Source organism: Panicum virgatum, chromosome 6K, assembly GCF_016808335.1.
Source record: "Panicum virgatum strain AP13 chromosome 6K, P.virgatum_v5, whole genome shotgun sequence".
NCBI classification, from domain to species: Eukaryota; Viridiplantae; Streptophyta; class Magnoliopsida; order Poales; family Poaceae; genus Panicum; species Panicum virgatum.
The window spans coordinates 3,149,099-3,166,677 of NC_053141.1; the positions used below are offsets into that span (position 1 = coordinate 3,149,099).

The following is a 17,579-nucleotide window of genomic DNA, read 5'->3' on the forward strand; positions in this document are numbered from 1 at the left end:
GAAAAGACCGGTGAAGCAAACCATCGAACACCTTGTGGGCGCAGTTTTATTGTTGAAGGACAAACTGAATCAAAGCTGGGATTTCCCACACACGCACCCTAATCCATGTCCCTGCAAGACAATCAAGAGCAAGGCATATACACGCACACGAATCCAAGCACCTGCAAAGACAAACAAAGGCCAAGCATACATGTGCACACAGATCACGAGATCATTGATTTAATTTACTTGTGCTTGCTGCCGTGCAGTGCTGCACTGCATGCTTGCTCTCGTCTTGGGCCTTTCACGAGGGCCTCTGCCTGGTGGCGCTCGTCACTGCTGCTTGATACCGCTTGCAGCGCTCAGTGCAGGGGAGGAGACAGGTGCTGCCAGCCCTCAGCGCCGCTCGCCGCGAGCGCCGTCGCCCTCTGGGTCTCGCTGCTGCTGCGTCCTGCCGGCCTCCCTCAGCGCTTCTGTGCTCCCGCACTGACCGTGGCTGGCAGGAGCCGACGACCCCACTGGACGCTCCCACCCGGTGACGCTTGTCTGACCAGACCCTGCGCAGACACAAAACAAGAACGGGAATCCAAACTACAGTGAGAAAAACAACACGAATTGAATCGATTCAAAAGCCCGGAGGGCACTAGGAGGGAAGGGCCTCCTTTTCCCATGAATCCGTGATACAAGCTCTCAAAATTCCTTCTCCAAATCCTAACCCTAGAGGAAGAAAAAGAGGAGGAGAAGAGGAACAGGAGAGGGGCAGGAAGGGGGCGACGGGAAAGCGGCCGTGCCCAACCGTCCAAGCCTGGAAAGGAGAAAAGAGAGAGAGAGTGGGTGAGGGAATAGATATTTAAGCCAATAACTCTAAAACTAAAAGACTAAACTACCCCTAGAATTAACTAGACACTAGAAAGCCCGTAGGGGCAAAACCGGAAAAAGATACAAGGACTCATCCGACGGCCGAGTTTCTTTCTTCGAGTCGAAGTCTTCTCCGCGATGCCGCCGAGGGGATGAAGATCCGATCCGCGGTTTTGGAGGGTCCGCGAAACCCGGGTAGGTGGCCAGTTTTGAGAAAACCGCCAAAACTCCACGCGCGGGAAGATTCCCGCCTCCACGCCGTGGCCCTGGGCGCCGTTCCCGCCTCGGCCTCCTGACGGCCCTAGACGCCGCCCGACGCACATCACCTCCTCGCCCGCAGCGAGGCCCTAAACGCCATCGACGCCCGTCACCTCCGCCAGTCCCGAGACCGACGCCCATGCCTCCACGACTTGGCGTCTTCAACCGCCGTCCGCCAGCTTAGTTTTGTGGCGCAAACCAAGAAACCCGCCATCCACCAGTGCTTGCGCCCTCGATCCAGGAGTGGACGCCACAGCCGCCGCCCGGCTCGAGCTCCGGTCCCGGCTGCCACTGGCGGAGACAAGGGTATGCCTGGGTATTCCTTGGAATACCCAAGATTTCAGCACAAAAAATAAATACATATACCAAAATACATGTATATTCTATTTTTTAATTACCAAGATGCAAAAGCCCACCAAGTTGGAGTGAGCAGCCGAACAGCCCATCATTTGGCTAGGCCCAAGAGCAAAAGTGAAGAGGCCATCTCCCGTCAGCTCCCACTGGCCTTGCCCTTTCCTATTCTGAGCATCGTGCTCGTGGGCGACTCCCAAGCGGAAGCAGCGGCGGCGCATCTCGCTGTGACTGTGCGAGCTGCGGAGGCCACATCTCAGCCGGCAAGCAGGTAGCCAGGTAGGCGATTTCTTTCCCCTTTCGTCCGTCCCCTTGCGTTGCCTGCCTGGTGCCCGCTCAGCTTTTCTCCCTCGCGTCCCCAATCCCCAAACCCCAGATCTCGTCATTTCTATCTGCTTCTTCTGCAGTGCTGTGGCGACTGACGACGGGCGGCCGGTGACCAGCAATGTAACGACCCGAAAAATTCACCAAATAAATCACACGCTAATTTTTTTCAAAACTCTTTTTCGTCGTTGAGCTCGAGAACCTCCTAAAACCTGAACCCTAAATTCTGAAAAAAAATCTTTTCTCTGCCCCGAACACCCGATTCCCGATGCCATTCATCGATGTCACCTTTCCTTTTTCGCCGGTCGTACCTTGCTCTCTCTCTTTTCCCTCGCCACCGTCTCATCGCGCGACCGCCGACCGCAATTAGCGCCGGCCGCACGCGCCACTGCCCCCTGGCCCACGCACCCGGCCGCGCATGCCTTCCCTGGCCCGCGCACCCCGCAATCACCGCCGGCGCATACCCAATCTCCATCTCCCTCTTCATTTTTTCTTCTTTCCCATTTTACTTTTCTTTCCTCCATTCCCATTTCCTTTCTTTTTTTTCTTTCACCTTTCTTTTCTCTCTTTTCTTTTTCCTCTCTCCTTTCTCTCTCCCTCCCCGCACGCTGCAGAGCAGCTGCTCACCGCGCGCGCCGCCACGCTCTCCCCTTGGAGCCCCGCGTCCCGCCGCGCCACGCGCCCCCTGGGCCGTGCGCGCGCACGTGCCTCGCCTCCCTTGCCGCCCACGCGCCGAGCGCGCCCGGACGGCCACCGCCTTCCCCGCTAGCACTCGGCTCATCGCTTGCCCCGCGCGCCACACCTCGGCCACGCTCCGCAGCCATCTCCACCCGCCCGCGCGCCCACGCGCTACAGCTCGCGCTGCGTCGCTCGCTGCTTCCCTCCGCGTGCATGCGCGCACGCGCGCTCGGTGCACCGCCCGCCGCGACGCCGCCAAGCACGCCGCTGCGTGAGCATTGCCGCGCTCGCGCACAACCGCACGCGCCCGCTCCCCGCCCTGTACGCACGCCCCACCCCGGCCTGCCCTGCGCTCGTGCCCCGCTCGGTCTGCACTGCGTGCGCGCCCGCTCGGCCTGCCCACGCACACGTGCACGCGAGCGTGCACACGCGCCGCGCCGCGCCACGCCACGGCACCAGCACGCCGCCCGCCTCGCCGTGCCACGAGCACGCGTGCTCCACACGGCCAATCCACCTACCCGCGTTGACGGCCGCACAGCACCACCTGCAGCGTGTCGCCGCCTGCCCGACACATCACGTCCCGCGTCGCCGCGCGCGCCGTCGCCCTGGGCACGTACGACGCCGGCGACCTTGGCACAGCACCACCGTTGACGCCGGCCACCGCGTCCTCCCCTCCACCGCCTCTCCTTGCCTATAAATCGTGCCCCGAGTTGCTCTCCACACCACCACCGAGCTCACCAAGCTGCGCAGCCCGCCGCTCGTCTTCCTCCTCGCTCTAATCCCGCCTCTTCTGTTTTTCCCCAAAAACAGGGCACCCCCGTCGATCTCCTAGCCTGGGCCATCTTGGTCCGATTCCGCTCGAGGTGAGCACGCCCAAATCCTCCTCAACCTGCCCCAAGCCGTGCCTTTCCCTCTCCATGCCACCAGTGAGCTCCCCACGAGCTCCCATGGCCGCGGCCGTAGCTGCTCGGGGCGGACCCCCTTCCGCTCGCTTTTCCCTTCCCGGAGTCATAGGAATGAAACCCCCTCACCTTCCTCTCTCTCCCTATGCCCTCGGATTTGAAAACGGTGGGCCGTAGCTCGATTCCGGCGACGCTCCGGCGAGCTGCCACCGTGAGTGCCGGTGGCGCCGCCGCTGGACGTCGTACTCCTTCCGTCCTCTTTTCCGTGAGCTGATGAGAGCTTATGGGTCTTGCGGGCCCGTACAGCACTTCTGGCCCAACAAAAACAATAACCCAACCAGCCCAGTAGCAACACGCAGAGAATAAAACCCATCACGTGCAAGCCTGAATCCAAATTCTTTTATTTTCGAAATTAATTAAGCCATCAATATTGTAATTTTATTATCTCGATCATCCAAGCTCCGATTGAGCTGATTCTTCTTTCTAAATTCCTATAAAATCATATACTATCTATTCATTCTATTTTCATCTCTTTTTGAACTCCGATGTACCCCTGAAACACCTCTTTTACCTATCATTTCATGCGCCAAAAATCCTCCGATTACTCCGAAACTTTACCACGCCATTTCTAGCATAATTTTGGTCATGCCATTAGAAAACCACCCGAAAATATTACTCCTATCCCCATAACTTAATTGTTTCCAATTCGAGCTCAACGATAAAACCTTTATTTCTTTTTCTTAATTGTGTGCCTGTTTGTGTCCGTCGTAGATCGCGAAGTGAATGAAGGAGAGCCCGTCAACGAGCATTACTATGAGCAGGTGAACGAGGACCCATTCCACGACCCCGAGCTCGAAGGACATGACCTCCCCGAAGGCTACGAAGACGGCAAGTTCAATCCCATCCTTTGATGCATGTTTCTGTCCTAGTTTTTATAAATACAACCCAAAGGCCTGTTTTATAAAATTGCATATGTTTTGCTTGCATGAAAACATGGTTGGATAGCCACCCCTTGATTTGTGATGACCATTCCTTGACCACCTAGATTAATGTCTGATTTTGCTTGGACGTTAATCGATACTAGAACGCTTAGGACCTGCTACCCTATATAACTTGTTTTATAAAGAAAAGGTGTGTGTGTGGGAAGGGATAAAAGTGGATTTTTAAAAGATGAGTTTAGACGGGATGGATGGCATTTCAGTGTGATTTGCCGTTGGTGTGCTCGTGCCAGTGTGGCAGAGCAAGGAAGGGAGATATCCATCTTGTCACCCCTAAGGACCGAGTTGGTGTTACATCTCACCTAACTCCACTTTCGTGCAAACCACTCGACCATTGTATGGGCAACGGCTTAGCATAAATCCCACTAGTTAGTCTGATAGCCATCAGGAGAGCTGAGAGCAACGGGTGACTAAGGATAAGGGATAAGCCCAGAGTGACTTATGCCCGGTTATACCTAAGTGAACGGTCGATGACCCCTTGGTGCATCCCGTGATGGCTAGTCAGGTTTAGCTAAGGTGGGTAATGACTATGTTGGGATCTACACCGACACAACGGTGTTCGAGTTGTGGTATCCTACTTGTGGGTAAAGTTGCACACCTCTGCAGAGTTGAAACCTATTTGAATAGTCCGTGCCCACGGTATTGGGCGAGTTACGGTGTGGTCTCACCACTAGTGTTTACTTTGGGATGGGTTAGCGTGAGTTGTTTTGGAAACGTGTCCGGCAGTTGTGCCGTGTGCTACGACGGACGGGGAGTCCGGTAGCAGTTCTAAAACTTGAACTCCGTGTTACTACAAAAATGGCTTTTCTAAAAAGTTTTCTGTTAAATAAACCCCTGCATAAAATATTGTTTTTCTGCAAATTAAACCGTAACCTTATCCTTGATTTACCTATGCATATTATTTTGATTTAACCCCTCCGTGGGTGTGGTTGGACTTGCTGAGTACGTTCGTACTCACCCCACTCTTACTTTTTACAGAAGAAGACCCAGACTTCGTACCAGACGACGCCGAGTAGGGTTATCGTTCTACACCCAACCTTGCCTGTGGAACCGGCCCTGTCGAGATGCCTCCGCTGTCGCAATATTCTGAGCCCGTACTAGACCCCATGTGGTTTGCGGTCTGGTGTTATGTCGTAGCTTGGTTAGTTATTATTATCATCTGTATCGAGTGTCCTCCAAGATTTGTACGGTTTTGAACCATCTGATGTATTAAATGTGGCATCAGCCTCCTGGGACTGGTGTTTTGTATCACATTTAAGTCTTCTCTTATGAGGGGACGCTTCAAGCAACCAGCAGCCAGCAAGCACCGGCGCGTCATCGATCTCAATTGCAGCAGGCAACTAGGTAAAGATTTTATTTTTCTGTTCTAATTTATTTGTTTTTATACTGCTGTATGTGTGCTAGTTTATTCAATAATTTTGTAACATTTATTTCTATGTAAATTGTAATCTAGATGAAGAAGAAGGCTACTAGCAGTATATTTACATTATGGGAGAAAGCAAAGGCAAAAAAAGCAGATTTGGCATCTACACCAAATCCTCCTCCTGTTGAGATCGAGAACAATTTGCAGATAGCACTTGTGCAAGCACAGGATGATGATGAAGCACTGGCACAGTCCGCTATTGAAGCAAATGATGAAGCTCCCCAATCGGACAGAGGCTCCCCAACTCCAATTGTACAAGATGATGCAGCAACTGATGAAGAGGGTGAAGATGGAGCAGATTTGGAAGCACTTGAGCATGATCCTGGGAAGCGAATAGCCATCTCAAGGTATGCTGTAAATGACCAAGATAGAGTTAGAAGGAGATATATTGAGTTGGGTCCATGTCAGTCAAAGAATCATGATTTTCCATATAGAGACATAAGTGGTCATCCACGCCGCTTTTGCCCAGTTTGGTTTAAGCAAAATAAGTGGCTTGAGTACAGTGTAGAAAGAGATGCCGCTTTCTGTTTCGTTTGCTATTTGTTCAAAGATAAAAGAAAATGCCCAGGTGGTGATACATTTGTGAAGGGTGGGTGGCGAAATTGGCACCTAAAATCAAGATTGAAAAAACACATGGGTACTGTCAGTAGTGCTCATGCTGAAGCTCAAGAGAAATATGATAGGTTCACTACACCAAGAACATCAATTCGAGAGTCTATTGCTTCAAACACCACGCAGTACAAAGCTTTATATAAGCTTCGTTTGACATGGACACTCAAGTGCTTAAGGTTTCTATTGCGCCAAGGCTTGGCATTTAGAGGGCATGATGAAAGTGAAGACTCGCTAAACAAAGGAAATTTCCTTGAGCTTTTAAATTGGCTTGCAGGAAATTTTGAAGAGGTTGACAGGGTGGTTCTAAAGAATGCTCCACAGAACTGTAAGATGACATGCCATCAAGTACAACATGATCTCATCAAATGTTGTGCACAAGAGACTACTAAGCTAGTAATTGAGGAACTTGGTGGTCAAAACTTTGCAATACTTGCTGATGAGTCTGCTGATGTGTACCATAATGAACAGCTAGCTGTTTGCTTGCGTTACGTTGATAAGAAAGGAAGGGCAGTTGAAAGATTTCTTGGTGTTGCCCATGTTGAAGATACTAGTGCTATGACACTTAAGGCTGCAGTGGAGCATATGCTTATGAAGTATAATTTGACCTTTGCAATGGTTCGTGGGCAAGGATACGATGGAGCTAGCAATATGAAAGGTAATGCTAATGGGCTGAAAAAACTTATTATGGATGAGTCTCCATATGCCTATTATGTCCATTGCTTTGCTCATCAGCTGCAATTAACTCTTGTTGCTGTTGCTAAGGAGAGTGGGGATTGCACATGGTTTTTTGGACAGCTTGTTATCTTGTTAAATGTTCTTGGCAATTCTTGCAAAAAGATGAGAATGCTTCGAATGGCTCAGGTTGAGGAACTAATTGATGCATTAGAGTTGGAGGAAGAAGAAACCGGAAAGGGTTTGAATCAAGAAATGGGTTTGGGAAGGCCGTGTGATACTCGTTGGGGCTCTCACTACAAAACTGTGATGCATGTTATCTCTATGTATCCTGCAATCAGGCGTGTTTTGGTGAAGATTGGAAAAGAGTATACTACAGCGGAGGCTCAATCAGCTATGACTATGTTGACATCATTTCGGTCATTCGAGTTTGTATTCATGGCACACTTGATGCAAGAAATATTTGGTTATACCGAGGACTTGAGTAGGGCCTTGCAAAAGAAAGACCAGGATATTGTGAATGCCATGGAGCTTGTTGATCTTACAAAGTTTCATTTGCAGTGCTTGCGGGAAGAGGAAGGATGGAATAATTTTCTTCAGAGGGTTACTTCTTTTTGTGTGAAGTACAAGATTAAAGTTGTTGACATGGAGGGTTCTTATTATCCTGTTGGGAGGCCTAAAAGAGGGTTCTATAATGGCGCAATGAACTATCATCGCTTCCATGTTGACATGTTTGTGAGCGTCATTGATAGGCAACTTCGAGAACTGAATGACAGATTCGATGAGGTAAACACAGAGCTACTTTTTTGCATGGCAGCATTTAGCCCACTTGATTCATTTGCTGCTTATGATCAAGCCAAGTTGGTTACACTTGCTACAAAGTTTTATCCTAAAGATTTCACAACTGAGGAATTAGGGAAACTTCCATGGCAGCTTAATATGTACATTTCTCATGTTCGTAGAGATGAAAGGTTTAAAAATTTGAAGAACCTGTGTGAGCTTTCAGTTAAGCTTGTGAACACACAAAAGGATGAACAATATTATGTTGTTTACAAGCTTCTTAAGCTGGTGCTAATTCTTCCTGTAGCCACTGCTAGTGTTGAAAGAGTATTTTCCACACTGAATTATGTGAAGAACAAGCAAAGGAACAAAATGGGTGATGAATATTTGAACAATTGCTTGGTTACATTTAATGAGAGGGAATTCTTTAGTCAAGTGAAAGACGAGGATATCATCAATCTCTTCCAACAAGGGGATCGTAGAGTTATATTGTAGTAATTATTACTATTTTATAATATTTATGTTTCGAACTTGTACTTTGGTTATTATTATGGATTCGATAAATGTAATGGCTGTTATAACTTTTCATTCACTATATTATATACATTTTGCTTCAATTTTTTTTAGCATTTGGCATACCCAGGCACAGATTCCTGGCTCCGCCACTGCCGGCTGCCCTTGACCGCCGTCCACCGCACGGTCCATCGGCCACAGCACCTCCACGGCAGCTCACCGTCGACACTCGACGCCCGTGTACCTGCAACCAAAGACCAAGCACACGATCACACCGCACGATTGACAATTCATTCATCACAGCCAGGAGTGAGTACTACTCATTCCTCATGCAGAACTCATGTGTGACTATATATGTTCTTCTTTTGACCTTCGGGGCTCTATTTGGAAAGTAAAGAGTAAAACCGGATGACATTGCTCGGGTTCGGTTCGGTTCGGTTCGGTTCAAGCTAAGACACATGGTATATTGGTATTCATTATCATTGATTCAGATATTCAGTTGCTTTCACTATCATATCCCTCTCCATCGGCCCTACTTCTCTAAACGCCAGATGCCACTGTTCGGTTTTCAAAGGGACATACTGGTGGACATAGAGGTACGTAGTTTTCAAAGGGACATACTGGTGGAGTCGATTTGGGTCCTTTCTACAGAAGGAGGAGGATCACTTCATGCTGAAGACAGCGTTGCGCGCAGCGTACTTAAATCGTGAATATGCAGCCATAGAGATCTTGGCTAGTAATGGATAGCGGTTTACCAATACAATACTTTATAATCCTAGTCATCTTTTGTGTGTGTCGAACAACAATAGATCTAATAAACTTTGTTTTCTTAATCCTATGGAGTTTTAATTTAGGTGAGTTTATAATAAGGAACACTTACATGTATCGCATAGATTGGAATATTAGATAACTATATTTCCTTTTTTTTAAATAAAACTTGAGATGTACACATAGCTAGCCTGCATCCAATGGCCATGGGCGCACCCTGAGCTCGATCCGACGCCAGCCGCGATTGGCGCGGTGGATTCAATACATCACGCGACGCGATCCAGTCCAAGTGTCCAACAGCAGGCTACGAAAGCTTTCCAAGGCTGACGACACCACTGTACCAGAGATCACTTCGACCGTAGCGCCATCATCCAACCACGACACGCGGGAAACTGAGCCGGTGCTCCTCTTCTCGGGTCCGGATTCGGATCCAGCTTCGGTTTTCGGTTTCGGTTTGAGGAGCAGGCACTCACGAGTCAAAGTCTACGGTGAACGACGCCTGCCTCTGCTGTGCTCTGGCTCTCATGGCCCCTTCTTGCGGCCAAGGCTTCCAACCGAAATGCTCTTGCCGGTTTCGGTTCGGGTAATCCGGTTCCTGCTCCGGCGCGGCTATGTATAAATACTTCCACGACGGCGCTGCCTTTTCTCCACACCATCTCTTCCTCCTCCTCCATCCAAGCTCCCGAAGCTTGCAGCGCGCACGAATGGACATCCTCGGCAGGATCGCGCGCGCCATCTCCGACGCCCTGCGCGACCCCGAGAAGCTGCCGAGGGCGCTGATCCTTTGCGGCATCGTCGAAGCCGTGGCGGCGCTGTCCCTCGTCTTCTTCAGGGTGCCCGGCGGCGGGCTATTCCTCCGGCACCACGGCGAGAAGGCGCTCGTGTATGTGTACTACGGGGTCCTCGGCGCCGTGGTGGCGTTCGGGCTCGGCGAGGCGTCGACGGGGTTCTGGGTGTCGGGGGACCCCGTCGGGCGGCGCGCCGTCGGGATGACCGTGCTCTGGGTGTCCATCCTGCCTCTGGTCATCGTTGCCGGCCTTGGAGGCGTCCTCTCTTCTGCCACCCCGAAGTAGTAGCTGCCCGTAGCGCACTAGTGCTCCATGGATTTCATTTTACAAGCTTAGCTAGTTACAACAAGGATGATCAGTTAGTTGTTCAGCCATGTCAGATGAGCAGGGACCTGCACACGCTTCATTCTCGTTGTAAAATCTTGTTTGTTGGATTAATGTTATGTTATTGATTTTGAGGCTGCACTTGTGTTGTTGTAGAAAATGTGTCCGGTGTTCTCTTCGGTCTAGAGAGCTGGATGATGGATGCACATGTGTGCTTAATTACCTCCAGGCTCTCAGGCCCAGGGTATGTTGAGCTGCACGTGCATTATTGTAAAAAACTAAAAATGCTGGAGAAAATGGAAATGTTCAACTTTGAAAACTTGCCTGACCTGTAGTGCTCACTGCTCAGAGGCTATGTGTATGGCGGCCTCATAGGCACAGCAGCAGCAGCCACATGGACAGAGTGAAACCGAGCTTCACGGCGGGTTCGGTTTCGGGGCGAGACCGTCTGCATCAGTCTATTGGCTGGCGTCGCATCCAGAGTCCAGAGGATCAGTCAGCCGCTGCTCCTTTTTGCCCCTCTGTCACCGCCCCTGACTTGCCTTTGTCTGCCCGGATTCTGGAATCGCGATCGGTTTAGTCTTCGGATTTTCAGACCCCAAGCGTGGCCATGCGCGTCGTCTTGCTTCCTGGCGTTGAACGGAGTGTAAAATGAGAAGGCCACAATGCCAACTATATGCACGCACATCATCTCCGTTTCTGCTCAGGAAATAGAAGAGAGGCACGTACTGCTTTCTGGTCGGGTTCGGGTTCGGTTTGTTGCAGAGGAAGAAAAGACGAGACGATCCATCAAAGTATCAGGCAATCAGTGGAGCCTGCCGCTAGCCTATCATATGTTTTCGCTGCACTTGCGTGTCTGAATCTGTCGAGCTTTTGACCCCTGGAACGCCCTGCCGTGCCGTGTCTTGGCTCGTGATTTGCCTATCAAGCTCTGTCCTCCGAGACATGCCGAAACAGGTGAACAAGGTATCAATAACAATTGACTTCTCTCTGTTTCAGAAATACACGGATTGCTCGCCCTGTTCATGGGCCGGGTTTTCGGGTTTTCGGTTTCTTTCCGGACCAGCCCAAGAGAAGTCTGTTGGTCCGGGATGGGTTGGCTTCACATGGGTCGATGGCGGGTTAAACACTATATCAGGTTGGGTTGGTTTGCGGTTTTACGGTTTGACAGGCCGGATTCAATCCTCTCGAAGCATGCCAGGCTTGTCGGTTGGATGAGCATGTTACTTACGTTCGTTGTTCACACTCAAAGAAAAAAAAGTTACATTCGTTGCTTCTATACTTGATTTGGCAATAAAACAAGCTGCAAATAAACATATATAAAATATTTTTCAAGTGGAGAAACTCAGGAATATTGACAATAACAATACCAAGTTCAAGGAAAAACACTGATTTAGTCAGAGATGCCAGTAATTTAATTTATACAGAATTTAGCCTAGTGTGGAAAGAAAACATGGCTATGTTCATGTCGTATATGTGAGATATCTGCCAGCTCAATTCACGTTTTCTGATAGCAAAGGGCCCAAACAATGATTTGACATAACCAAAAATAGACAAAACTGAGCTGCCTTTAGACCAGTATAACCAATAATACTCTCATACTTGCATCAAATGGCTATGTGTCCAGCTCAATGAAATCTGTATCTGTAGAATAACAAAGAAAAGAAGCTTTGTCAGTATAACAATCAGCATAACAAAGAAATCTGCAGCTAAATGAAATCTACATAATGCAGCAGGTGTTAAACAACCTTGACTGACCCACCCTGCTAACTGAACCTGACTAAGCTAGCAGACTAACAGACTGACATGAGTATTGCTCACTGAAGAACCAGACATGGAAGAAAAAGAAATCCATCGACACAAGGATAAAAATCAAAGAATGACAACATACATGCAGGCTTTGGTATTGCTCACTGAATAAATACTACTATGAATGTGCAGGATATATGAACCATAATATTGGTATTGCGCCCAAGCTGGACAGGGCATCACCAGCAGCAGTAGGAGGTGTTCCAACAAAATCGGGCAGCTAATGCATTCAAACATGTTGCTTTGCTTTGTTAAAATAGTACTACAATTTTGTGTTAATTCAATAATTAATTCACGACTCCAGACTCGAGAGTTTGTTCTGTACACAAGTGTGGATTAGGTTGAGATGCTGCTGCTATCAGCTACTATCATGATACACATAATTAGCAGCAAAATAAAGTCGCATTAAGATTTAAGGCAGGCATGCAGTGGCCACAGTTGTAGTAGTTGCTACAACAATAAATAAATGTTATAGAAAACTGAATCACCACAGTTCAGTTCACTGGTACAAGGGACATACCGATCTGTTGTTGGTTATCTACACAGTCCTTTGAAAGAAATTCTGAATAAAAAGAAAAGAACACTGTTAGCAATTGTGACACACATAAGGCAGCACTTCTACTCAACTACAAGAAGTAAAGAACTATACCTTCTCTAATCTCCTCATAAGTTTGAATGTCTTCAGCAGCCTCTCTTGCACTCACTTTATTTTGAGATGTCTGTAACCAACTTTGTGTGCAAATCAAAGCTTCCACCGTGCTAGTTGATAAACTGCAGCGAAGAGGATCTATAATACGTCCACCCGTGCTAAAAGCTGACTCCGAAGGAACCGTAGAAGCCGGAACAGCAAGCACATCCTTTGCCAACAGGGAGAGTATAGGATACTTATTCGAGCTCACTTTCCAATAATCTAAAATGTCAAACTCTTTAGTTCTCTTCTCTCGCTTATCAGCTAGATATCTTGACAACTCTGAATCATTTGGTTCCGTCTCAACCTCCTCCATGTGTCGCTCAAATTGAGATGCTAGCATATCCCAAGGATTCTCTTCATCCTCCTCATCTACATTGATGTGAACTAGATATTGATTTGAACCTCTATTTCTAGAAGAAGAGGCATTAACAGATTCAACATAGCAACCAAACAATTCATTAAGAGCTGATTCAATTTTCTCAGCTGTCGGCGACAGGTCCTGGTCCGAGCACGTGCTCATCACGTCCGTCACCGACAGCCGCTGCTGCAGCAGGCCCCCGGCCGGGGACGACGACTGCTTCGCCGCCGCCGTCGGCCGCGGCCCGGGCCGGACCTTGCTGCCCCCGCTCCCGGCCGCGCCGCCGCCGCCGCCCATCAGGCACCCGCCGAACAGGAACCGCCACGCCGACAGCTGCTTCTGCTGCTTCTTCTTCGCCGACGACGACCTCGCCATGACTGATCTATATATCTCTCTCTACCTTAATTATATATATCTACCACCACACCATGCAAATTCGATTCGAGCTCGCTTGCCCCGATGGATCGGATCCCACGCCTCCTCCTCAGCTGATGACCAGCGCGCCGCAGCGCTCGGCGATCGATCCGTTGCCGAAGCAAGCGAGCAAGCTAATAAATCTGCAGGCGCTGGATGGAGGCCGGATCGACGACGACTGGAATGGAGTAGCAGTCGAGAGCTATTAGCTGCTGGCGGGGGGAGTTGGGAAGAGGCGGAGGAGTATTTGTAGAGGGGGCGAGAGCTAGATACCAACCATGCCGAGTAAAAGGACGACGACGACGGGCGACGAGAAGAGAGACCATTTCTCCCGCGCCCGTGCTGCGTTCTCAGCCACCGGTAACACGGGATGGCATGGACGGATACGGCCGGATCTCCCCGCGTTGAGGTGCTCGATGATCGATCGGCTTCCGTTCCGTTCCCCGCCGGGCCCCGGGTGACATGTCGCCGCGCTGACCGTTGACCTGACACCCCAACGCCTGCTTGCAGGCATGGATCTAGTATTCCCATTTCCTTTTTCTCTTGTACTTTTCTCGTTTCCTTTTTTTTCTTTTCTCAGAGCGCTTTTCTTTTCGGCTGCTGGTTAAGTGGGGTGTTCCTCTCTCTGTCTCAATTCTACCAGATTTATATTAGTCTCGACGTTTTAACGGAAACTTTGAAAAAGAAAAGGAGAAAGTGCAAGCAACCACGTCAACAAGGCTATTCTAGTACCACTACTAGGCCATGTTTGGATAACATCATAAATTTTTTTTCACAAAAAGACGAATGCATGCATGGAGTACTAAACGAAATTTATTTGCAAAAATTTTTTACGGATAGGTGTAACTTTTCGAGACGAATCTAATGAGCCAAGTTCCATCACGATTGGCTACAGTAACAATGCTACAGTACTTCTCGATAGAGTGATTGTGTTCTTCAAGTCCACTCTTCACAACTAAGTTGACTATATGGGCGCAGCACCTCACATGAAGAAATTTGTTCTTTAACACAACTCCATTCCAGTCTTCGCACACACTCTTCAAGTATTCAATTAGCTTGTCATTGGAGGATGCATTATCAACCGTGACTGTGAATAGGCGATCAATACCCCAGTCCAGCAAACATTCTTCGACCCGTTTTCCAAGTGTCTCCCCTTTGTGATCTGCAATTGAACAGAAATTGAGGATCCGTTTCTGAAGCTTCCAATGATCATCAATCCAATGGGCTGTTAGACTCATATAATTTATATTTTGACTTGAGGTCCAAGTGTCTGTTGTTAGACAGATTCTATGGTTCTTCAAAATCTTTTTCAGTTTGGGCTTTTCTTCAATATATCGTTGCATGCAATCCCTTGCTACTGTGATTCTAGAAGGTGGGTCAAACCTTGGCTGTAGCACTTTGGAATACCTTCTGAATCCTTCACCTTCAACAGATCTAAAAGGCATCTCATCAATTATTACCATCTCAGCAAGCGCTTTGCGGCAATCTTCAATACTGTAAGACTGTTTTGGTGTCCCTTGGCCCTTCCTTTGCATGTCCTGACCTTTGAGTGGCTCTTTTGGGCATAAGGATCTTAGATGGTACCATAAGGTGCTAGTTCCATGAGTAGATCTATCACATGCATATATTTGTCCACAATATTTGCACACTGCAACAGGATCTTGCCCCCTCAATCCTGTATCAAAATGCTTCCATACTAGTGATTTTTTTGAACCAACTCTTTTAGTTCTTTTCTGAACTGGGGAGACTCGAGTGGGAGAGCTAGTTAACTGAGTATCCAACTGCAATAATAATAGGAGTAATAAATAAGATATTGTAGTAAATTGATTATCCAGCTGCAATACTAATCTAACTGAATGTTTGTGCTACTCTAAATTCAGATTGGTATAAAAAAGCTTACATGTACAGAATTTGATGTGTGAACCGATGAAATTGATCTCTTTCGCTTCTGTGCTTCCAATAACCTTTTCTGCATAACAATTAACCTATTCATTCTCTCGTTGCTATCTTCTAGGGGATTTGCAACAGCAGGTACTTCCAAAGAATGTTCTTCAGCATCCAGTATAACCTAAAATAATTATAATCAGCATTATCCCAAGAACTAGTTAAATCGGTAAGAATAATCTAGTAGAGGCATTTTTCCAATCTGCCAACCCATTTGTAATGTTTGCATCTATGCAGCCCATAGGGTGAAATATTGCAAGCTTGCAACTCAAATATCAGTCCAGTAAGATATCCAAAAATCATTAGCATGACACCAACCAAATGAAAAGCAGCACAGGCTGTATTGCAGTACATCAAATCAAAATAGCTTTTGCAATATCGATGAACTCGCTGAACAAGTTAACACAAATGGATTGGTGAATGTTCGTCAATGAAGAGGAAAAAAATCTCACAGCAATTTCACAAGTGGGTGTTCATCCAAGCAAGCCATTAACACAAGACGGATGGAAGGCAAACCTACACAAGACGGATGGAAGGCAAACCTTGTCAGTGGAGAGCGACCCATCGCCGCCGAGCTCGATGGGGAGATCTAGTGTCGAGTCTGCATCCATATGGAAGCCAGCCATGGAGGCAACAGCATCCCTCAGTTCCCATGCTGCTTCAGCAGCGAGCGCAGCCTCCACCTCGAGACCTCGAGCGAGGCCGTCGCGCTCACGCGGCATCTTCGTCTCGGCTGCCGGGCGTCGCAGCTGTCCGCTGCAGCTGCCCCGCAGATGCCGTCCGCCGCAGCCGTCGCCGCCGCCGTCCGCCGCAGCCCCTGTCCGCGCCGTCCGACCCAGCCGCTGCAGCAGCCGTCGGCCGCCGTCCGCCGCAGCCCCCTGCCCGCGGCCGTCCGACGCAGCCGCTGCAGCAGCCGTCGGCCGCCGTCCGCAGCAGCCGTCGGCCGTCGCAACCTTCTTTTTTCCCCTTAGATCTATTTGCTTGGCTCAGTAGGTTTCCACACGGTTTTCACGGTTTCACACCGCAAACCAAGCAGAGCACGGCTTCCCTCGTGGGTTTACATGGTCCGGTTCCAACCCGCGCTGGGGACCGAGACGTCGGGACCATCTGGGTCCGGTGCGGGCTGGTACCCGGGTTTTCCGAACCGACGAACAGGGCGACGGATTGCCTGTTTGGTCACAAGAGAGATCAGTGCTACTGCTACATACCTTCATTAGACCAACAATACTGCTTGACGGATTTTCAGAAATATCCAATTGCAGTTTATTAAAACAAGAGCACATGCTTACGGAGGCTGACGACACCATCCATCACTAGGGATCGTAGCGCAACGACCACGTTCAGGGAAACCGAGCTCGGTTCGGTTTCGGATTCGGATACGGTTAACCGAGCTCCGGCAGCCCATTCCGTGCTCTGGGCTAATAAATACTATATTCTCACCAGCAAGCTGCTGCCTTCGCCCACAGTCAACACCACATCTTCTTCCTCCTCCATCCAAGTTTAATTAGAGAGCAAATACATCCTCCCATGAGCTCATGGCGCATGGCATCTTGGCAGTGAAAGTGATGCTGTGGCTGTTGCATCGGCTCAGTCGTCATTTTTTTTTTTAAGTTTGCACCCGCCTTTGCCTCTCACTTAGAAAGGTCATCTAGCATGAGCAACGGTTAGGGAATCCAATAAACGCCTGTAAACGGTTTTGGTCTTCGGATTTTCATACTCATCACTGTCGTTATTTGCATCCTAATTCCTCTGGAAGTGATGTGATCAAATTTAAAGTTTTTTTTTCAACTTAATGTTGAAATTAGACCACAGCACGCTTAAATTATACTTTATTTTTTTCTCTCTTAATTATGTTTCCTCCCCCATAACAAGTTCATATGAGGATGAAAAAGAAGACTTCGGGTTCGGTTTCTGCGTGATGAAGAGAAGAGACAGCTAAGCACTAATCTTTCCTGCGGCCACTAGTGCTTTGATTATGATTTGTTGTCGCAGAACTCATGTGCCCCTTTTGACCTTCGTAGGTTCTATTAGGACGACAGGAGCAAAACCGCATGACATTTCTCGGGTTCGGTTCAGTTTAAGCAAAGACACATGGTCATGTCATTATCATTGATTCAGACATTCAGTTGCTTTCA

General features: G+C 48.7%; 3 protein-coding genes across 3 annotated transcripts; 2 read left to right on the plus strand and 1 right to left on the minus strand.

Moving 5' to 3' along the window:
* Positions 1–5,632: 5,632 nt before the first annotated feature.
* Positions 5,633–8,328, plus strand: LOC120711262 (zinc finger MYM-type protein 1-like). Its single transcript, XM_039996731.1, has 3 exons — positions 5,633–5,692; positions 5,802–7,841; positions 8,143–8,328. Exons 2-3 carry the CDS (start codon positions 5,802–5,804, stop codon positions 8,176–8,178), a joined length of 2,076 nt encoding a protein of 691 aa, XP_039852665.1. The 5' UTR covers positions 5,633–5,692; the 3' UTR covers positions 8,179–8,328.
* A 1,449-nt stretch (positions 8,329–9,777) lies between these two features.
* LOC120639315 lies at positions 9,778–10,189 on the plus strand. The gene has a single exon (XM_039915283.1). The coding sequence runs from the start codon at positions 9,821–9,823 to the stop codon at positions 10,187–10,189; it is 369 nt and encodes a 122-aa protein (XP_039771217.1). The 5' UTR covers positions 9,778–9,820.
* A 1,357-nt stretch (positions 10,190–11,546) lies between these two features.
* LOC120711263 (zinc finger BED domain-containing protein RICESLEEPER 1-like) lies at positions 11,547–13,729 on the minus strand. The gene is made up of 3 exons (XM_039996732.1): positions 12,687–13,729; positions 12,558–12,599; positions 11,547–11,872 (listed from the first exon to the last, which is right to left on the minus strand). Exons 1-3 carry the CDS (start codon positions 13,459–13,461, stop codon positions 11,844–11,846), a joined length of 846 nt encoding a protein of 281 aa, XP_039852666.1. The 5' UTR covers positions 13,462–13,729; the 3' UTR covers positions 11,547–11,843.
* Positions 13,730–17,579: the final 3,850 nt, after the last annotated feature.